A 23,845-nucleotide genomic window follows, 5' to 3' on the forward strand; every position below is an offset into this window, starting at 1 on the left:
AACACTAAAACTAAGGGTGGCACAGATCAGTGATGTATTCTGCTAGCATTGCCTTGTGCCTGTCAGTGCCCACCCAGTTGGCGAGCAGAGCATGCTGCAGGGGTAAAGTTCTCTCTCAATCAGAGTTTACAACATGGACTCCATTGTAGAGCAAATAAATCTTTATTAAGGCAGTACATTGAGAAGAAACCTGTTTGTATCTTTAGTTATAATTTATTTATAGAAAATCTTCATACTGCTGAAGCACACAGAGTTTCCATTGGATGTTTTTACTAAGTTTCGGAGCAGTAAACAGTTCTGAATCTGAAAGGCAAAACAAAGAAAATTAGAAAAGAGAAATAGTGTGGGGTATGAACAATGATGTTACAGATGCAAGATGTTTTTTTTCTGTACACTATCTACCATATGCCCAATACTGGCCCCTTTCCACGTTCTTTGACAACTTTGCTATAAATTCTGCCACCTCTGAAACAGCAGAATACTCGATTTACACTGTTGCCATAAGATGCATTTGACATTCTAGTTGGGAAGTGGTTCAACAAAGAAGTTGAAGAAGCGCACAAGGAATATGTATTTCTGCATAAAAGGTTGCAAAAGCACCAGCTCCTGTTGATTAACTGAACAGATATTTTTTTTTTAACACTAAAAAAATCACATAGAAGTTATACAGATTAACATACCTTGCACTGAAGTGTTTACATTCCTTTGGTGTTGATAGGAAATTGAAATACTGTTTGCAGTTGAATGAGGACCTAGAATCTAAAACATCAGGCAATTAGTTAACTGGGCTCACAGGTGTCCAGTTTACATTAAATCCTAAATAAGCAAAATCACACACAGCTCAACTACCCAATCTAACTTACAGCATTGCTGTAAAAACTGTTGCTTTGTTTCATGGTTTGAAAGGGTTATCTAATTCTAAGCACCTTTCATTAAACATTCAGTTAAAACTTGTAAGTGATGATATATATATATATATATATAATTTATATGAAATTGACATTGCTATTGAAAGCAGTATCTTTCTGTTTACATTCTCTGTAATCCTGACTTTGACCCCTGAAACTATATTTCAGAGTTAAAAACATGTCAACCCCCCCCCCCCAACCAAAAATTTTATCAGTGAAAGCCTCACGGCATTCTTAAAATACCTGCCACTTTGGTTGTTTTAAAGCAAACAGTGAAGCTGCAGCGATCCCTTCTTATGTCTCCCTCTGCACGGCTCTGTAACTCCCTCTCCCCCCTCCCTTCAGAATTCTGCTTGTCTCTTGGCATAGTGTACATGTACACTTCTTTTCAAAGGTGTTTATTTATTCATTTGTAACATAAAACAATATAAAACATTGACATTGGTTCTACAAGCGTTTTCTTTTCATGCCAGAATGTAACGGTACATTGGGTTAAATAATCAGTAATGTCCTACTCAAAATGGTGTTCAGATTCCTATCAAGGAGGGGAGGGTTTGGGATTGCCAGTGGAGGTTTGAGTTCCCAAGGAGGCCCCTGTGGCGTTATTCCATGGCTTCGACCCATGTTCCCCATATCTTGTCATACTTTTGAGGGCATCCTCTTGCTATATAGGTGATTTGTATCAGTGGTAGAAGGGCTTTAAGTAAATTGAGCCAGCTGGCAATTGTTGGGGGAGAGTGTGCCATCCACTGAAAGAGGATGGTTTTCCTGGCATAAAACAGTAGTGTTCTATAAAGGATGCGCAATGCTGTTTTGGGGGTAATGTCATCCACAATGCCAAGTAGGCAGACCTTGGGACTGAGTATTTTAGGTAAGGATTTTGTGTTTTGGATATGGTCTAGGACCTGATTCCAAAATTGGTGTATTTGTGGGCAAGACCACATCAAGTGAAAGTAGTTGGCCTCTGGGGCACCACATTTGGGGCACTGGGACGAATTGCGGATTCCCATACGGTATAGTCGAAATGGGGTCAGATGGAGTCTATGTATGATTTTGAACTGGATTAACCTGTCTCTTGTAGAGATCAGATAGTCATAGGCCCTGTCTGTCGCTTCCTCCCAATCTTCATTGTCCAGCTCCGGTATGTCTTGGCACCAGGCTTTTTGAGCTGTCAGAAAGGGAGATTGGAGGGTGGAGAGGAGCAGGGAGTATAGTGTGGCAATCAGCTTTTTGGAAAGGGGGTTTCGGAGGGTAGTTTCAAGCTTAGTGAGCGTAAAGGGAACTATAGTTCTTTGGAATTGGTGTCGGAAGGCCTGTTGGAGTTGTAAGTATGAGAACCAGGGTAGCAGCTCTCCTGTGTCTGCATGTCTAATCTGGTTCCTAGGTAGCAGGGCCCCAGCGTTGGTCACATCTCCCAGTGTGCGTATGCCCCAGTGAGGCCATATTCGGTATGGGGCAATTTGTTGGAAGTTGGGTAAGTAGGAGTTTCCCCACAATGGCAGGCCCGGAGATAGGATTGGAGACTCCAGTTTGTATAATTTTAGTGTCTTTTGCCATACTTTGTAGGGTGTCACAATGACTGGGTGAATGGTCTGAATATCTGATAATTTACGGAATGGGATATATTTTAATGATTCCATTGAGCTAGCTAGGGCTGCCTGTAGTGGGACATTAGGGTTGGTAAGATCAGGAGAGAACCACCATTGTACATAGTAAACCTGTGCGGCTAGGAAGTAAAATTGCCAGTGTGGGAGGCCTAGGCCGCCTTCTGTAATTGGTGCTCTAAGCTTGGCTCTGGAGAATCTGGGAGGTTTATTGGCCCACAGGAAAGCTGTCTGTGTTTGGTCTAGAGAGGTGAAGAATTTGGATGGAATGAAAATAGGTGAGTTATGGAAAATATAGAGAAATTTAGGAAGGAATATCATCTTTAGCAGGTTGATCCTGCCCCAGATAGATAGGGGGAGGTTGGCCCATACCTGTAGTTTCTCTTTCATGGCTTTAAGGATAGGATCTAGGTTATTGGGAATAAAGTCGCTCAGTTCCTTCCGTACTTGGATGCCCAGATATTTAAATGCTTCAACCCATTGCAGGGGGGTAGGAGGGAACATATTGGGGTTCATGTTTGGGTCTATAGGGAATACACTAGATTTGTCCCAGTTGATTCTCAGACCGGAGAAGTACCCAAAATGTTTCACTATGCATAGAACTGTCTGTAGTGAGGCACCGGGGGAGTCCAAATACAGTAAGACATAGTCAGCATATAAGGATATACGTTCCTCCACAGCCCCCAGTTTGAGACCTGTAATTGCTGGGGAATGTCGAATCAGAATGGCAAGGGGCTCTATTGCTAAGGCAAACAGGAGGGGTGGGTAGTGGGCAACCTTGTCGTGTACCTCTGGATAGAGAGAATTCTGGGGATAGATGTCTGTTTACGTTGACTCTTGCTGTTGGTGCTTCGTACAGCATCCCCACCCATTTACTAAACTGAGCGCCAAGGCCAAACTTCTCGAGAAGTTTCAGGAGGTAAGGCCATTCGACAGAGTCGAAGGCTTTGGCTGCGTCAAGCGAGACTATTACTCGTGAACCTTTATTGATATGGTTGGCATGGATATTAGTAAATAACCTCCGGATGTTTATATTGGTAGACCTGTTTGGCATAAAGCCTGTTTGGTCGGGCTCGATTAGCTCCTCGATTACTAGTTTCAATCTGTTAGAGAGGATTTTTGCAAAAATTTTTGCATCCACATTGAGGAGGGAGATGGGTCTGTAAGAGCCGCACTCCAGTGGATCCTTACCCTCTTTAGGGATTACCACAATGAGGGCAGTGTTAAAGGTACGGGGAAGTTTATTTTTCTCTGTCGCGTCAAGCAAGGTTTTGTGTAGCCAGGGGGAGATAAGTTCTGTGGATGCCTTATACCAGTCAGCGGGGAATCCGTCTGGGCCTGGTGTTTTGTTGGGTTGGAGCGAGGCTATTGCCTCTTGTACCTCCTGAAGTGTGATGGGGCTGTTGAGTTGGGCCCTGAGTAGGGGGGATAGTCGGGGAATGGGAATAGTGTCCAGGTAGTTGGATAATTGCAATGGGGTATAATTGGCTTTGGTGGTATAAAGCTGTTGGTAGTATTGTGCGAAAATGTTGGTTATGTGGGCTGTCTCCGTAACCATGTCCCCATTCATGGAGGTGATCTTAGTGATGATGTTGTGGGGGGCTTGGGCTTTTGAGAGATAGGCAAGGATCTTACCGTTTTTTCCCCCTTGATCAAATGTTCTTTGTGTAGCATAGAGCAGCTTTTTCTGTGTTAGCTTAATTCTGGTTTCTTCTAGTGCGGTTTGTGCCGCCCTAAAAGTCCGTAGGGTATCTGGGCCTGTATGGGCAATAAATTGTTCCTCTGCTTCCCTTAGTTTATTTTGTCTCTCCTCTAACTCCTCTTTTGCCTTTTTTCTGACCCCTGTGATTGCCGAGGTGAGAACACCCCTAAGAGTGGCTTTCCCAGCCTCCCACACTATATCAGTGGATGCAGTCCCAGGGTTTAACTCCCAAAACTCTTTTAGGGCACTGTCGTTGGCTTCTTTGACATTTTCATGCGTTAGCCACAAGGGGCTAAGTCGCCATAGTGTTTTTGTTGGGACCTGTAGGAGGTCTAATTGTACCATAATTGGTGAGTGATCAGAAATTGCCCTAGGTAAGTATTCCACTGAAGTCACTCTGGGGAGGAGGTCAGGGGAGGCGAAGGCTATGTCAATGCGGGATAGGGTGTTGTATGTGGCTGAGAAGCAGGAGTATGCCTTTTGGTCTGGATATTTCCAACGCCAGAGGTCAGTAAGGTTCATAGCCTGTGCCCATATCGGGAATTTGGGTGTAGGTTGGGGGCCTGGTGTCAATTTGTCTAAAGTAGGGTCTAGAATGGCATTGTAGTCTCCCATGAGGAGTATGGGGGCTGGCGGGAAGGTCATCAATTTATTCATCATATTATCTAACAAGTCCTGGTTAAATGGCGGAGGTATGTATACATTGGCCAAAGTAAGGGGTTGGTTAAATAGGACACATGATATCAGTATAAATCGCCCATAGTGATCAGTTATTAGGTCTAGTATCTCCATTGGGATGCCCTTACGAATTAAAACAGAGACACCTCTGGCATGGGAGGAGAAGGTGGCATGGTAAGCATGAGCCACCCATGGCCTCTTAAGTGCCATCAGCCTTTGGCCCACCAGGTGGGTTTCTTGTAATAGTAAGAGGTCAGGTACATATTTTTTAACATAGTCAAACATCAGTGCCCGTTTGAATTTGGAGTTTAGGCCCCTAATGTTCCAAGAAAGTAACTTAAGTGAACCCTTCATCTTGGGAATTAATTGGTATTAGTGGAGAGTAGGGCGAGTAGCTTATACCAGTGTCATATGATATTACGCCAGTGAACAAGAACATATAACAAATATCAACAAAGTCATAAAGAAACATAACCCCAAAGAGACCCATCCCACCCGACCTGACCTATAACTTGGCAGGTATTAATCCCTTAACCAAACTTGTGTGAGTTGTGCTCGTGGGGAGCGAATAGCTCACGTTGAGTATGAAGCAAAGTACATGTACACTTCTAATCGTTTTTAATGAGCATGTGCATATCAGATAATTCTTTTCTCTATATTTGGCATGTTTTAATAAAGTTTGTTTGAAAAAAAACTTCAAGAGGTCAGGCAGGAGGGGCTATGCGCACTTGGAAGATACGAGAGCTTGATAACGTCACCTCAGCAAAATGGCCGCCTGGTGAAATGCAATAAACAGAAACTAAGAATGTGGCGGTTCAGGCTGTACCAGGAGATTGGGGAAGAAAAACTAATGTGGTTCAGGTGGGGGGTTAAACGCCCTATGCGTTACAATTAAAATAAAAGTTAGCAGTGACTTCTCCTTTAAAAGAGGCCCAAAAGATGCCACCAGTAGCTTTCTATCTTCTTTTGTGCTGATTCACTGCACATGCTCTGTGCTGCTGTCAGTTACTGAGTGACTCACAATATACTGTATATTTAGGATATAAATGTCACAATATAAGGCTGATTAGTAACTAACACAGATGATTACCGCATGGCAGCACTGAAGCCAGTTCTATTAGCATCAGACTTTAATCATCAGCCCGTTATATGACAGACAAACATCATTTTCTTTGCTTGATAATTTCCGACAACCCCTAAGCTTAGCTTCTCTACAGCTGCTCAGGGTGCACTGAGCACTTGTAACAAAAGTGTCCAGTGTGGTCACCCCCTGTGACAAATTTAAAGGACTGGATTATTACTGCTATAGAGATGTTGAACCTTTAGGCTGGTTCATTAAATAAAATATGGCATGTTTATCCGTATTCATTTTTAGGGTTTAGTTCTCCTTTAAGAATGTAAAAAGATTTTGTAAGACAACCTGAATTAAAACGTTTTTAAAAGGTGGAACAGAAAGGGGCCCAGATACACAAATGACCCACCCTTTATATAATGGTGTGCAAAATTTGAGCCTTAGACCCTTTCTCTTCACCTGAAAATCACCATCCATGTCTTGAACTCCGAAAGGTGATGGAGTTCCAGCTACTGTATAGTCTTAAGAATCGAACGATATTCTAAATACACCATAGAAAAAACATAATATATTTTCTGTGTACTAAATGTTTACTTGCTTTTTAAATCCATTTATCAGCCATATTTAGTATTCTGAGTATTAAAGGATGTTACATTTTCATCAACTTTTACTCAACATTAGGCAGTTTTTAAAATTAACTTACTGGTGCCGCAGTATTTTGTTGTACACCTGGGGGCCAAATATCCAGAATTGATGTCTCAAATAGCTGAAGCAAATCATCATAAGCCTGCTGAAGTTCTTTGGCCATTGTGTCATACTCAAAGAGAATAAGCACTTTTAAAAGACTATGTACATCTCCTATTTAGGGAAAAAAAGCCAAATAAATACTATATTTAACATGAAATGGACATTAAATTAATCACTACATAGCCCAATGATAATATAGGCATGGGATATATTATCCAGAAACCTCTCTCTGAAATATGAGAATACTATTTTGCACTTTGCAGCTTTTTGAAGTAAAAATATTTTTTAAAATGGTTTCCTTTTTTTCTGTAACAATAAAGCAGTACCATGTACTTGATAATTAAGCGGCATAAATCCATACTGGTGGCAAAACAATCCTACTATAATTGGGATACTGATCCAAATAATGAAATTACCCCTTATCTGAAAAACTCCAGCCCCCAAGTATACAGACATTAGATGTCATAGCTGTACAAGCAATAGAATGAAATGCATAGCAAGCAGAATGAGTAGCATACCACTCCAACTAATGAAGTATAAGATCAAAGCATACAGTAAGGAGACTATATTAAATATATACTTCTTCTGGATCAACTAGCAGTTTGGCAAGGCTTTGATGATGTCATATTATTCTGCTTGGTATACCCACACGTTTTCAAATCTACATTTTAAGCACAGTCATGATTTAATGTGGATTTTCAAATCTAAAATGCTTCATTTATATGCTCCTGACACACATTCAAGATACATTAGAGTAATGCATGTTAAACTCACCAAAACACATTTACTTGTGGTTAAAAACTGCACATAAAATGTTATGGTATGCGCTGCAATTGATGCACATTCAAACCACTGTATTTAAAGGCTATTGCAAGCCAACTGTTATTTCACTTGTGCCTCTTACAGAAAAAAAGATAAAGAGGAATCACATACAATGACCTGATCTCTAAAAACCACATTTTATATGGGAGTCACATTTATTATAGCTTTTAATCTGTGTATTATTTGCATTTTTAATTACTCTAAAATATATCTGTTACCTCTTAATTTATCCACCATTTTAATGTTTTCTGCTAGAGCCTCAAGCAATGCTAAGTCTTCAAGTGGACTTCCTTCCTTCAGGCTGTGCTTCTTTCTTTCAGCTTTTCGACGGTTCTTTGAGGACCTCCTGCAAAAAATAAATAAAAGAATGTTGACTCCTAGGAGCAGATGCTCAGCCCCACATTCCGCATTAAGAAGGAAAAAAGCACTTGCACAGGGTCAACAGGTATGTGCTCTAAAGCAGGGCTGTGCTGAACCGGGCCACCTCTGCTCCCAATTACCGTACTTGTGATTCCAACTCCCTGATGCGTTACAAAGCCATGACAATAGCTATGCGAGGCCCAGGAAGATTTCTACTGATTATGACAAGGACCAAAGTACTTTATTAAACTATATGTAATAATAATAATAGTAAAGTGCATAATATAAAATTTAAGTAGCACTAGTAGAGCTGCACCCCCCATCTCCGGTCCTTGGAAAAATTGTCTTGCTTGAAACTGGTCCGTGGTGCAAAAAAGGTTGGGAACCACTGCTCTAAAGTGCTTGAATGTTACATTAGGTACCAATACTGGTCTACAAGCCCTGAAAAGTATAACTATGTGAAATATTATTAATATTATTAATTACATGAATCTTGAAAAGAACTTACGAAGAAATCCTTGAGTTGCTTTGAGAATATTTGCCACTCGCGTTACTTGCAGTCATAATACTGCTGGTTTCAGAGAAAAGGTCAGCTTCAGCACAACCAGTCATATCTTCATCTGGAGAAAATATGAAATCAAAATAAAATACTCATTTAAAGGATTACAATGAGAAAATTAAAAACTATGAAGTCTCTTCAGACTCTTCGTCATTGTGCCCAAATACTATATCTTACTCCACCAATAAGCATGTAAAACTTATCTAGAGATAATTAGAAAAAAAAGAAAACTTGAAAAAGGTTCAGCAGTGCTCATCTGGCTGTTAAAAATTGGTAAAAAATATATAAATACATAAAACTTTACACATATATAATATGTGATAATATGTAACAGTACATGTAGTATTTCACATAGAACTGTTCAATACCCCCAATGTGCTTGGTATGTCTCAAACAAATATGCAGAAATTATATGATCACTAATTTTAACAAAATACAGATCTAAATACATAGTAAGATTGGTTGAAAAAGGCACATGTTCATCAAGTTCAACCTTTTATGTATGCATAAAACCTGCCTAACTGCTAGTTGACCCAAAGGAAGGCATAAAAAAAAACCTCTTCTGAAGCTTCCCCATTTCCCAGAGGGAAAATCTGTAGCCAATTTGATAGGCTACATGCTGGTTCTTTACCCTTCTGCTATGAGCTTGGTTACATAAACAAGTAAGCAGAGGAGAAAAAAAAAAATTACTAAAGGTGCTCACTATAGCGCAGAGGGTCCCAAACTAGTAGGGTGTGTGCAAATTAGTAAAGCCTGTATGGACAGATATCCACACAGGATGTTTTTAGAGGTGGAGTTAAGACCTAAGGTTTCAAATCATATAATGGTAGTAAGACTACTAGCTTCTGAGAAAGTGGCAAGTAGCCAAGAAATTCATCAAGAGTGTGTTCCTGTGAGATGTTTATGTATTAACCCTCTCCATGTTGTTATGTAAATAAAACAGTCATTTTAGAAGTCCTGCTTGTGCTCCATGCATTTGGATTCTTTATTAGCTTATAATGCCTGTATTGCATGTAGAAGCAAATTCTAAGACGGAACACGACCTGTTGAGCATGCCCAACTTGTTGAATGTGAGTAATAGGCTGTCCCACCAGAGGGGCCAAAGTAAGAAATACATAGAAAAAGATTTTCTGTGTATTTCTAACACTAATATTGCATTCAATCACATCTCAGTAATATTTTCAGACATTTGTAATTACTTTTTTTATTTTTTAGATAGTGGCTAAATTTAATGTGAAACTGGAGTTTTAGGAATGAGAATTAGGGAAAGCCTAGATGTAAAACAACTGAAGATAAGCTGAGGATAAAACCCCAATACTTCAGCACACACATCCTCACATACAACTAAATTTGCAACCTAATATACTTTGTTGTAGAACTCATAATGACTACGCAACTAAACCAATAAACTTAATCAGGTATGTGAACTGAGTGTATCCATTTAATGAGGTGCCCAAGCTGCTCTTCACAAAGCCATAATAGCCATAATGCTTAGGAGACAGCCTTTCTGAAGCATAAGGTATTGCTCTGTTGTAGTACCCTTTTCTTTAATGCAAGCAATATAATATTTAATTGGTTGGAACAGCCTGTCCAAAGACGGTGTGCTTGTCTCTAAGGCTAATCAACACCACCTTTCTATTGATTAAAGGGGAACTATGGCAAAAATGAAAATCTAATATAAACTTTATCTCATGGAAATTTGAAACGGAATATGAACAATTAACAATTAAAAAAATTATTATAATCAATTCAAATTCTGTACTATTTCTGAAATAACCAAGTTACTCTTCGCTATCCCCCTCTCAGCATCTGATCCTCTTCATTCTCTCTTCGTGCAGGAGTTTTTTGATTGGCAGGTAGGTCTAATACATCATTTAGGGGGGCTCTTTTAGAGCTAACTCAAAAACTAATTCCAGCACAAGCAAAATCTAACAAAATTACTGACTCTGGCACAAATCTTGTATGTAATAGGACTATTTCTGTCAGATCCAGTTATTTTGAAAGAGTGAGCTGTAATACATCTTCCAGCTAAAGGGTGCAACTCCCCCAAAGGATGTATTAGACCTAGCAATCAAAATCCTACTTAAACTCCTGCATGAAGAGAAAAAGATACTGACAGAAACAGTACAGACTTTTTAACTGATTATATTTAGAAAGTTTCTAATTTCAGTGAGATATAGCCTATATTATATTTTTTTAATTTTTGCAATAGTTCTCCTTTATGCTAACACATTAAGTCAAGATGACTTCAAAATTATTTAGTTCAGAATTAAACAAATAACTGCATTTGTAGCTATTACCCAGCAAACCTTGGCGGGCTTTCTCCTTCATTTCTCGTACCACAGAAAGGCGCTCCTTGTGGCGAGTAAATGTGGTTTTCTGGTTTTCAAAGAGTATCATGTGATTTCTTTGAGCTGTGTAAGAAAGATAGAGCATAAAAATATAGAAATTATGTGTAATACTTCAAATACAAAATAATTCTTACAGCATTAGATCAGAGGTTCCAAAAGGGAGCTCAGTAAGAAAGTCAAGATGAATATGATTCACCAGCATACATTTTGTGAATGCTAAAGGGTTAAGAATATTCACAAAACACTGTAGCAAAGAATAATAATTTTATGTATATTTAAGTTTGTTCTGAACTACACGGACCAGACTACAGACGGTGCAACTTGCTTTATAAGAAAAAAAACAAACAATCACCAACCTAATGATAGTCATAAATAATGTTCTCACCATCTAAGAGTGCTGGTTTTAAATTTGTTTCCAGTATATCAAGGCGCTTGTATTTGTAGATCTTCATGTTAAAAAAAAAAAAAATACATTTAGCACTATGTATATCAGGGCTTAAAAGACTATACCACCAAACAATGTAGGTCTCTATAAAAATATATTGCATAAACAAGCTCATATGTAAAACCCTGCTTCATCTAAATAAACCATTTTCATAAAAATATACTTTGTGCTATGGGTGGGTTATCCTAAATAGAAAATTGTAATTTTAGGAAATAAGGGCCGCCTCCTGGGATCATAGGATTCACAGTGCACACAAACAAGCCAAGGCACGCCATACATGCTAGGTAACATCAGCCAATTAATGGACAGAGTTCTATCTTTTGCTTTCACACTTTTCCTGTTACAGTTAGAGCTGCATTATTTCTGGTCAGGTGATCTCTGAGGGAACACCCAGCCCATCACTAAATGGTGGCTGAAGGGAAAGGATGTAAAAGGGCAATATTTACTGATATATATACTCCAGTTTGGTGAGATTCTTTAATAGGTCACTTAACATAATATAAACTATATGTTAACTATTTATTGTGGGGGTATAGTTTTCCTTTAAATGTCCTTTCAAATAATCATTAATTTTAAGAAACTCTCATAAATGTCATACCAAGCGCAAAGCCTCTTCCCAGTGTGCACCATCTAATAATAACAGTATTGCTTCTTCATAGTCCTAGAATAAAATTAATACCAAAATCAGTACAAAACATACTATAGGTTTAGCAAGTACCAACAGTTAACAGCCTAACAAACAGTCTTTCCCTCCCTGCAAAACTCAGACACCCTTGCTGTCAATGGATGCAGCAAGTCACATACAGTTTCTGCAACACTACTTGTAAAACTAAAAGTGGCCATACGTTAAGATTTTTTTCTCCCTAACAACCAATTTATTTACCAATATTAATATGAATGGTTCATTAACATTTACTACACTACTGCTTGACATGCGCCAAAGCTTCTCGTGTTACATATTGTGGTTTCTCTGGCAGCTCCTTGCCAGTCCAAACTGCAATGTACAGACTACTGCTTGTCACTATGCACACAGAGCAGATTTCCCATTGAAAAAGCCATTCCATGTACACAGACAACCATTTTCCATTAAAATGAGAAGGTAGGGGGTAAAAAAGTGAAAGAAAACTGTTACCTCAGCATATTGCTCTAGAAGTACAGCTGCATCTGCTTGCTTCCTCTGCTCCAAAAGTTTACCTAAAGTAAAATAAGTGAAAGAGAAAAAAGCACATGAAACGCAGGATGGATCAACTAGACATTAAAGATGTAGTTGATCTTTCAGCTAATAATGAGGGGTGTATTAATTAACACTGAAAACATTCATCACCTGTGATTGTTTCCCATAACAACCAATAAGCAATTAGATTTGAACAATCACCTACATGTTAAAAAACAAAAACAGATCTGATTGGTGGTATGGGAAACCTGTGATGTTTGTCTCCAATGTTAATAAAATTGTCCCTTAGTATGTTATAAAATGTCCAGTTTTTATTGTTTTTTTTTTTTCTTTTAATCATTTTCTTTCCTCTTCTGACTCTTTCCTGCTTTTGATCTGGCAGCCAAAAACTATTGCTCATTGAAGCTACCCTCTCCAACCCCCTCTCCAAGTATATTTCAATAACTCACCAGCAACAGTTCTAGCTAGGGCAGCTATTTTTTCCCCAGAGTATTCCAGTTGAGATGCCATACACATTACCTGATGCCAGTTGCTACTTGCAACAAAAGCATCAAGTGCCTTCTCAGTGCTATCACAGCGGGCATATATCAAGCCTGCTAGTTCATACTGCTGTTTAGAAACAAGATGATCCCCATAAGCAGCATTAATGGCCTATAAAGTAAAACCAAACAGAGTTAGAATAACAGTTTGCAAGAACATATTGTCATTATATTTAGATCACCTTCACAGCATTAATAAAATTAGGAAGGTTATATTTGCACATCTAAGGGCCCGATTCACTAAAGGTCATTAACACTTAACGCATAGTTTTATGTGTTAAAATGTGTTCGTTAATTAACTAACGATTCATCAGTAACAGTAATTTCGCATGTGTTACTACTCATATCACATGCGTAAAAATCTCAATTATCACAAAGCGTTTTATTACCATAGCATTGTGATAATTATCTAATAGAAATAATAAAATATGTCATCGCAACATAAATAACGACAATAAAATCGCTTAATTCAGAAAAGTGTCCTTTTTGTGAATAAATCGTTAATTCTCCAAATATAAGAAGTGATAATATTTTTAACACATACTAAAACTAACACTAACTAACACTTCCGAGTGTAGTGAATTGGCCCCTAAATGTTTTGTGAAAGACATAAAAAACTAAGGCTAAGGGGTATATTTATGAATGAAGAGCTGCAGTGGTGGCAAGGATGGGTGAATGGAGAGGCAGAGAGGAGTAGCCAAGCAGGGAGCGGAGAGCAGAAGCATTGGCGGGGACAGTGATTAGGCAAAAAAAAAGCTAAAATGGGAATGGGGAAGAGGCTTAGCTTGGACACCTTTGTGCAGTGGCCCAGCTTTTAAAATAATTCATTTCACCAGTACAAGCAATGTACCTAGAAGGTTCTGCAGCCTGAAATATGCATGCAAGTTATCAATTGCAAACATGATTAAATCTATGGACAACGAAACACAGGAAGTTTGCCCATGACTTTTTTTCCTTTCTTGCCAGCACAATTTGATTTTCAGAGAGAGTGATGAAGACGACTTAAGGTACAGACTTGGTGTGTGTCATTGCCCTAAAAATCTATTATATTTTCTTAAAATCTGTCATAGATGAAACTCACACATATACACAATTATAAAACATAGTAATATAGTACATGAGACTGAAAATGGCACTTGTCCATCAGGTTCAACCTGCCTAACTAAAGCCTTTATTTATATATAAAGCCAATTTTCTCAGAGAAGGAAAAAATCCTTCCTGACTAGGGACTGTTTATGTATATAGTATTACTTTGGTTGCAGTCGGTACAAGGTATTTATAAATAGATCTAGCTTTGTGTCACGGGGCCTATGCTCACAGTGAAGGGGTCTGTGAATTCCAACAGCCAATGGAGGCCAACTGTATTGACTGGCCAATCAGAGGAGCTCAAGAAAAAAAACAAGAAAAGGCACCAAAATGACGTTACAAAACAGCGCAGTGCATCATAATTACTCCACAGTATTCATTTCAACCACTAGATGTCACTCTTTTATCTTAATATGATGCCACTTTGTGAATTGATAATTAGTAACACTTGCTAAGAAGTATATAATTCACAAAGTGCCATGATATTAAGATAAGAAAGTGACATCTAGTGGTTGAAATGAATACTGTGGACTAATTATGATGCACTGCACTGTTTTGTAATGTCATTTTGGCGCCTTTTCTTGCACGTATGTACTTATTTAAACACTTGACTTTTACTGTATGTTATTCTTGATAAAGGTCTCTGTGTGTGACCGAAACGTTGGAATTTTCAGCACGCTGGTGGAATAAAAAGCACAATTGTGGTCCTATATACACCTACCTTATATTCAACAGTTCCATGCTGATAAAGTTCTAAGGCTTCAGTATATAAATTTTGATCTTTAACCAAGTTCAAGAACTCAGCGAAATAACCTGATCCTGTCAAAGTACAAATGATAAATTACTGAAATTTAAAAACTTACAGTAACAGTACAGTATATTCAGTAAGAAACAAATAACATGCAAACCGTCTCAATTCTTACCTCTTCCACAAACCTCTTCCATGACAACTAAATACAGTGATTGTGTGTTATGGACACACAGGTATAAAGGGTGGACAGCAACATGAATACAATTCAGCTTCAATGCAAATAATTAAAAAACATTTTTTGGAGCGGGGAGAGGGAGAGAGGAGCAAGCAGCTCATGCTCAAGCCTGAGCCCTGGAGGTTTGAGCTAAGAGGAGGAAGTCTGATGCAGAAACTTATGTATGCAGAATAGAAGGAAATAAATGTAATGTTTCTTTTCACAGAGAACTCCGTGCAGCAGAGTACAGCAAGTGGTTATGGCTGTATTTACATACACCTTTCTGATGAAGCTTAGTTTTCAGCTTTCTCTCTTTTAAAAGCAAATGCTATTGCACACTGTATCCATGTATATCCATATCAAATGTTTTTTCTATTTGGGTTTACAGCCATTTTACAGTACCTTTGGACAACCCTTAACATTATTTTCACATTTGCAAACTATATATAGGATACATAGTATACATACTACCTGGTACTTGATACCGGATCAACATTTTTTTTTCCATATGGGCAGGTGTTCAGCTTTAAAACAGTTTACTGAAGAGTATTAAACAGGCAATAAAAAAACAAATATACCTACCACATTTGCTAAGATTTCTAAGTGCTTTTCTGTATCTTTTTAAATGTTTGTCAATGGTGTATCTCTGATAATTAATTTCCATTTTCTTCAGCTTGTTCAAAAATGGAAGATACTCTTTGGGATCCTAAGATAGAGGACAAAAGAGTCTTTATGTGCATTCTAAGAAGACACATTTCTTAGCCTCAAACATCCATTCTATAGTACACCTTTCATATATCAAGGTAAAAAAGTTATTATTAGAATTCTAAAATCCATTTCAACCACTCTGTGCCTGTTTGTAAAGAGCTGATGTAATGTAAATAATCACAATAACTTAAGGAAAAATATAATCATGCAAAGGCCACTGTGGATATTCTGCAACTGCACCATTTTTTTTTTTTTTAATTTCGTTTGTCGTCATTGCTGGTATTCAGTGTACACCCTATTATTTAGAAGCAAGTGAGCTGCACCCATTGATGCAGGGCACTGAGAGAACTATGGATCGGCTGGTCTAGAGGGGTGGCAGTACCTCCAAGGTTTTGCTACATCAATAGGCGCGGCAGTGCTAAATTCAGAACAGGAATGCAGTGGTACGAACAAACTGTATAGAAGGAATGCATTTTGACGCAAGTACCTTTATTACATAAATAAGTTAATATATCTACTCATATCAAGACAAATAAAGAGTGTGTTTCCAGCAGCAAAACCCATTAAATATTGGTATAGGGCAGAGGTCCCCAACCTTTCTTACTCGTGAGCCACAGTCAAATGTAAAAAGCCTTGGAGAGCAACACAAGCATCATAAAAGTTCATGGAAGTGCCAAATAAGGGCTAAGATTTGCTATTAGGTAGCCTCTATGTACACTATCAGCTTACAGGAGGCTTTATTTGGTAGTAAATCTTGTTTTTATTCAACCAAAACCTTCTATTTATACTACTGTTAAACAAAGCATATTTATGCACAATATTAAAATAGAACAGACCTTCTGTGATTTTTCTGCCACCATCACAACTAGATCAAAATCATATGTCCCCAGGGAATAATCATAAAGTTCATTTACATCAACCAAGAACAGTAAGTACTTCAAGGCTTCATCAGCACTGACAACTGTAGTTGAAGGGCTCTCTAAGGGGGGAAAAAAAGCATAAAATTATTTAGTACAAATAATCAAATACTTTAATACAGCACCAGTTCAACAGCTAAATGATACTATTTACAAACACATTTTTGCTCTTTATCTACATGGCTATAATTTACTAAGTAGTAAATTATAAACTGGAACTTCATAGCAAAAAGGCACATTGCGCTGACCCCTAAACATCTTCAAATGATAAACAGTAGTGTTAAGAGAGTGTGAGCACATAATTTATAAATATATGAAAATAGATCTTTAGCTTAGTGAGTTTTGCATGCACTGTCTTATTGTCCTTTAACATATTCATATGAGTGAGAATCTAGTGGTGTCTATTTTACTGTCTTTATGAATGTGGCCATACTCCCAACCATGCCTGCATTATATTTTAGAAAAAGTTTACTAGCCACAACTTTCCCTTTTATGTTTATACAGGAACAGTGGGCAGGTCCTTTTTTCAGCCAGATGATCTCTCAGGTGTCCAATTACAGTGAACCTTTTTGGTTTCTAACCTAGGTAAAAGCAAGTTCAGTCCCTACTTGCTATCCATTAGAAATAGTGGAATTTTTAACAAATTAGATGAAAGTGAGTATAAGACTGGCCTGTTAATTGATGATTTTGAAATACAGTAGAACCCCGAATTTACGTCCCCGGATTATAAGTTTTCCTGCCATTTTGTTGTGGTCCCACCAATTTGTATTCATTCTTATGGGCTCTCTTCCCGGGATTTACGTTTTTATTTCCCGCATTTTGCGCTGTTTTTTACATTCCTCTTCCTAGCAAATCGCTTCATTTATAGCTAAAAAGGGCACTTACTTTAGGAACTAAAGTTTCCCCATCGCTTGCGATCGCGGGCGCCATCTTGGGAAGGTCACTTGCGGCTGGTAATGCATACTGCACAAGCACAGGGGGAATTTATGACTGCTCCACAAAAACGGCAGTCCTTCATTAGAGGTTACAAGCAAGGTACCGATTTACGGATCCTCTTAAAAATGCTACAGATTTTTGTTTTAAAAGCAAGAAGTCAAAGCCTCTGTGTCAGAGGTGAACGCTCTTGGAGTGGAGGGGGGGGGGGGAAGGGGTCCTCTGTGTCAGTGTCCTGTGGCAATGGGGTGTCAGCGGTGAATGCTCTTGGGGTGGAGGGGGGGGGAAGGGGTCCTCTGTGTCAGTGTTTAAAAAACACTAATTCTCATGGCCAGTGTAAATGTGAGTTGCAAATGTGTAGTGAAGTACTTTGCAATACTGTACTACTATACAATGTACTGTATGTTTAAACTTGAAATAACTCAGTAAAGTAACTATGTTGCAAATAAAAAATGGTTTCAACTATACAAACACTTACTGTTCAGGTTATTGGGAACAGCACATTTTTAATAGCATTTTTAACAAAATGTATTCATGTCCCTTAAGATATTGAAATGAGTGTGGAGGATATTTATTTTTCTCAGTCTTCCTGCTATTTAATGGCTATTCATGGCAGCTACTAATCATTTACCCCTGATCTTACACTTTTTGCCTGAGCACCCTTTTAAGCTGAGCACCCATTCACTGTTTTGGGCTCTAAGCGGAGGCAGGCCCACAGCTGGGGAACAGTCTTAGCTGCAAATCTCTACAGTCACATACAGCCAAATACGTCCTTACACTATACAGTGCAAATGCGCTGCTAGTACAATACACCAAAATCCAGGATTTTTGTAGGGATTCTGAAATCTCAGCACTTTCGTCTATTCTTAAAGAAAAGTTGTAAGGTATGGTTGAGCTGTATACTCTAATATCACCTCAGGCCCTGTCTTTAGTTTTACTCAGGTGTTAACTGAAGGGGAACATTTAGAGACATTCACCCCTACATGAAAAAAAAAGCACTAAGTTGCCAGGTACCCATAGCAACCAATAAGATGTTTGCTTTTAAACAGGTGACCAGTAGATACTACCTGCTGATTGGTCACTATTGGTTTCTGCACCTGCGTAAGCTTAGTACCTTTTATTATATAAGCCCATTTGAGTTTTGAGTCTGTGTTTCAAAACCAGCAACAAGAAGAGCATTGTGGGTAGTAGAAAGCAGGGAAACAACATGAGCCCTAAGCTCAAATCTATTAGCTCTCACCACATCACTATACAGACCTAGCATGACCTGTACAGCAACACCTGCTTGTCTCCTATGCTGGACACTTTTGTGCCACTGGAATGAACTGGCAATATTTAAAATATTCGTCCCTCAACCCTATCATATTTTCTAGGTAGAATAAATACAAACATGGCATACACATGAAAGTACACAATTCCAAATGTAGTTATTTCAGATTAAAATGCTTCAAATATTTTTTACCTCTTAGCTCATGAACCTTTTGGAGTGCTATTTCCAACTCTGGTTTTGTTTTCCGGACATAAGATGTGAGAATTGATAAGCAAAATCTAGAATAAATGAATTGACAAGTATATGAGTATGAAGGCTACATTTCTTTGCACATGTTGCACATGCCGTCATATGAAAAAAGAGGATGATATTAGCCTGTTTTATGATGTCTGAAGCCAGGGCCATAGGATTCTATATTTAAGAAAGAGTAAAGTCATCATCATTGTCTGGCTTTCAACATCACCATTACCAGTGGTGTATCTTCAATGTGCTGGGCCCTCTGCCTGTTTGCTGGCAAAAGATTAAAGCAGCTGGGGAGGGGGAACTAAGATATAGCAGACCCTGCAATGCAGGCCACTTGCATCCCAGTCCACCTTCTCATCAAATGTTATACAGGTATAGGACTCCTTATCCAGAAACCAGTTATTCAGAAAGCTCTGAATTATGGGAATCTCCCATTAGCATTAAATAATCTACCATTATTTAATGTTAACGATTTTTTAGTAGACAAAGTATGAAGATCCAAATTACGAAAAGACCACTTATGAAGAAAACCCTAGATCCCGAGCATTCTGGATAACAGGTCCCATACCTGTACTACCTCAGAAGACTGAAAAGATGTGACTTAACAAATAAGCAATTAATGCATTCTACATGTCAGCCACTGAAAATATTTTGACAGGACACATGTCTGTCTGGTAGCCCACTACAAAAGCAAACTCAATGACGATAAAATCTACTCCACTCATAACCATTTCACATAAAGAGCATAAACTAAAGAGAAAACCCTGAATTTTTCTGAACAAAAAGGAACAGGTTCAGAAACAGTTTCTTCCCCAGAACATCAAAAAAAATGAAAACTGCTGTGGTTCAATAACCAAATGAGAGACACAGATCACATTGTAATATGCACTGGATACACACCAACACCTATAAAAATCCATACTGCCATGCTTGCATGATGACATTTATGACCCCTTTATTAACAAACGCCCATCATACTGGTAATGTGAATACATTAATATTTAACCATTTATTGGACTGTTGTGCTGCTTATACAATGTTATTCTGATGTTATTTTATTCTTGTTTATCAATATACTTATATTATATCTTTGTTAACTGTGCAATCCCCAATTCCAGAAATTGGCCAGACTTTAATGTGGTTCTAGGGTGAGCTGTTAAGGAACACACATACATTAATTCATCTGGCATTCTGGTTACTAACACTTATTCTAAACACTCAAGGAAAGAAAAAAAATGCTAAAACATATCAGTGGGTACACTTTACATACTTCTGAGGATCCAGTTTTTCCATGGCTGTCCTCACAGCATCACAAATGATGTCAACTTTTTTAGCCTTAGCTCCTTGAGAAGACTGCATAGTGATAAGAGAAGCTGTTGCATACATAGTCTTTGTTACATCTTCATCTCTGTTGATGGATTAATAAAGAAGCCATGTCACATTATTAAAGGGGATATATACCATAATTTTTTCCAATGCACTAAACCATGTAAAATAATGTAAAATAGAAGGAAGTGCTTTTATTTTAATACCTTTGGGTTCAACTATGTCCATAACTGCTTGAAAACTGTGCTCTACCCAGACCTTATGCCAGATTCCGGTTTAGACTCTTCAAGTATGTGCCTGGGGCCCCCAGGCCCTGACAGCTACCCCCCCCCCCCCTACTACTTCCTGTGGGAGACTGAAGCAACACTCCCATGTCTCATTTGGCTCTGGCTTCTAACTGGAGAGGTTGTGTATACGGCTCTCATATAATGACAGTTTTAGGAGGAAAAAAGCTTTCAAAACTTCTTTCTTTCTGCATCATTTCACATTTTGAGGGAGGATGAATATTATAACTGAATATGAACTTTATATAAAATGTCTCCTTTAAGCATCTCTATAGCCACATGGCAGTTCTACACGTCCATCCAATACAACATATTAATAGTGTTTTGACCCAGGTATCTGTGCAGAATTCTTAACAGTACTGTTTGCCTAATCTTTCATGGATGGCTTCATTTAAGAAAAAAAAAGTTTAAATTTTGCATACCAGTCCTTAAATAGACAAAAAATAAACTTGTTTATGTGCTAAAAAGCAATATACAATCTTTAATTATGTAGAATAGTGAGTATACAATTTGTGTTTCTCTCAGGGAGAACCATGGTGATCAAAATGCCCTTGATAACATGTCATCATTTTGATAAAAATTGCTTGTCAAATCTAAATTGAGCATTCCCAAGCTGTCTGTTAGCAATAATGTCTGCCATAGGAAGAGCCAAAAGTGCTTTGACCACTGTAGTGTTTGGCCCCTGAAAGCATTGCGGTAGTCAAGATGTCCCATAGGTCTTGGTTATTTTTGTATGTGTCCAGATAAATGATATCAATCTTTGTCAGCCATAGTGCTGACTGAGACTCTAGATATCTATAAAAGCACTTAGAAGGTAGCCATACATCTAATGGTCTGTCCTTTTTTAAGGTCACCACATGAGCATATCTTTGCACAATTTTAGCATCTATATGATGAGTTTAATTAGAGTAATCAATTTCTTTGGCCCCAGGCCATGTTCAGATTCTACCAGGAAAATATGAAGACCCACTGTGAGAGTAATTTATCTATGGCCCGATTAGTTCTACACCAAATAGGATCTCCAAGCAAGCTTTATAGGTGTCTGTCTAAACCCCAACCTGGTATGGGTACAGGAAAAAAATGCAAAAACAACCAGTAGTTAAACCACCGATGATACACATAATTATATGTAGAAAAAAAATGCCCAGAATAACAATTAAGTATGGCTTTATAAACAGCTTGGGGTTTTGTTTTTTTTTATAATTCTTTCTTTATTGATTTTCAAGGTTTTTTGGGGCATAGAGACTTCAGTCTTTATGTGGCCACCTGGGCCAACTTTTCAAGTCATCCAAAGATCTACCCATATGTGGAACTCTTTGATAGTGCCTGATGTGGATGGTCAAACTGTGCCCCCATGTTCAGATAAACCAAGTAGCAAAATAGATGCAGAGGTTAGGTGATGCCACTGTTACTTCTGGGTTGGACCGCTGAATCTGTCCAGAAGGGCAGTCTGTGATCAGATTGGATAGCACAATCGTCAAAGCTATTTCCTGAGGAAGCCCAGTATAAGCTAATGTCAGCTAAGGTGTCTGACATTTTTGTTATCATTCAGCTCTTCTGTAAATCCACAAGTTAACAGTGATGATTTTCTAATTCAAATGAAGATCAAATCATTCTAGAAATAATATTTTTGTATAGCTCTTTTTAAATGCAAGATTTGTAAAACTAACTTACTTTATCTCTGTCAAAAACAAATTGATGTAATTTACAGAGCCTATCTGTGTTATGAAAAGATCCACATTGTCCAAAAATGCCTACAAGAAATCAAAAAATAGGTTGTAAGAAATGATGTCCATACAGACTCTTTATATCTAATCTGTAAGAATATAGTAAAAGAATACCTTTGGATTGTGGTCATAAAGTAAATTGAGGTTGATTCTGAGTTTACGCATACATTCAAAGGCTTCTTTAAATAAAAGGCTGTAACAAAATTACAAGAGCTTTATGATTTAACATACATTAAACATGTTTAACACATAAAACAAAATATACATATTTGTAGCAGAACAGTCTTTGATCTAGAAAGAGTAAGAGTGCTGTTGGCACTAATTACACAAAGCATAATAAAAACAACAGCTATATTAACCAGTGGCTTAAAAACTTAAATGGCACCACATCAACATTTTCCCCCATCAGAGGTGCAGGCAAATAGACCCCACATTCCAGTTGAGAAAACAATGATAAAAGAAAATAATAATAATAAAATGCCCCCTTTAGCACTAAGCTACCAGCACCAGAAGGGAGCTCTGCAGCTACAGTGAGTGAAACATATTATTGATGATAGGTGCCTTTTAAACTCTAATTGGAAAATAATGTTTGATCTAGATAAAGGAGCTGATTAAATGGGGTCCAAATAAAACCAAAAGTAGGGGGCTCTAACAAGCAAGTTGTTCAAAAGACTATTATTTTTATAATGCCATTATTGCATAGTCACCCACCTGTCGAGCCACTTCCGAATCTGAGCCAACACCAGTGCTCGATGGTGTACGGTTTCCAAATTTCCCCTAGGCATCTAAATATAGGAATATCCATGGACATTAAAATTTATTTACTTATAATTAAGAATAGGAATTTTTATAAAGATTTTCCACTAATTAAACAAGTCAGCTTTATTAACTTCAAACAGTGCTGACTATATAACAACATCAATATCCTGTAAATAGGCTTATAAATTAATCTTAATAATAAGTGCGTAGTGATATAATGTTGCTTGACTCACTAAAGCACGTGTATTATAAATAATAGTATAACTGCTGTATATTCTAAAATATGAGGATATTAGAAGTCACCTTAGAGTTCTATGACCTGTATAAATAGGAACTCCTAATATACTTATATAATTACAATAGGGGCTACATTATTTCCTATAAAATCTGCCCCACAAATTTGTGGTAAACCCATTGAAAAGAAGACACTGAACTTCATGGCATATGCCATTTCTATACCTTCGCCTGACCCCACTCACCCCTGGGAAACAAAGCTGAATGCTGCAAGGAAGCACTGAGAAGCCTGGGAATCTAGCATCTCTTAGAAAATGAGTCATGGGTTATCTGGTTAGTGATAACATGGGTATGCCATGTAAAGCTGAAAAAACTTGGTACATACAACAGGGCTTTGGCTTTGCTTAATGGTCAAGTACTTGTCCCAGGGCA

At 38.0% G+C, this 23,845-nt stretch overlaps 1 protein-coding gene across 3 annotated transcripts in view; it reads right to left on the minus strand.

Moving 5' to 3' along the window:
- Nucleotides 1-139: 139 nt before the first annotated feature.
- Nucleotides 140-23,845, minus strand: part of elp1 (elongator complex protein 1) — a 52,794-nt gene continuing 29,088 nt past the window's right edge. For 2 of the 3 annotated variants that reach the window (XM_012956928.2, XM_012956940.1), the window contains 18 exons: nt 23,132-23,205; nt 22,535-22,613; nt 22,368-22,447; nt 20,354-20,491; nt 19,033-19,118; nt 16,557-16,699; nt 15,595-15,718; nt 14,769-14,866; nt 12,872-13,073; nt 12,381-12,442; nt 11,847-11,909; nt 11,189-11,249; nt 10,753-10,866; nt 8,402-8,513; nt 7,752-7,879; nt 6,668-6,822; nt 681-759; nt 140-303 (listed from right to left, as the gene is read on the minus strand). In XM_012956928.2, the coding sequence (XP_012812382.1) occupies nt 218-303; nt 681-759; nt 6,668-6,822; nt 7,752-7,879; nt 8,402-8,513; nt 10,753-10,866; nt 11,189-11,249; nt 11,847-11,909; nt 12,381-12,442; nt 12,872-13,073; nt 14,769-14,866; nt 15,595-15,718; nt 16,557-16,699; nt 19,033-19,118; nt 20,354-20,491; nt 22,368-22,447; nt 22,535-22,613; nt 23,132-23,205 (1,884 nt within the window). In that variant the 3' untranslated portion in view covers nt 140-217. 3 annotated transcript variants of the gene reach the window in all.

This window comes from Xenopus tropicalis, chromosome 1 (assembly GCF_000004195.4).
Source record: "Xenopus tropicalis strain Nigerian chromosome 1, UCB_Xtro_10.0, whole genome shotgun sequence".
Classification (NCBI taxonomy): domain Eukaryota; kingdom Metazoa; phylum Chordata; class Amphibia; order Anura; family Pipidae; genus Xenopus; species Xenopus tropicalis.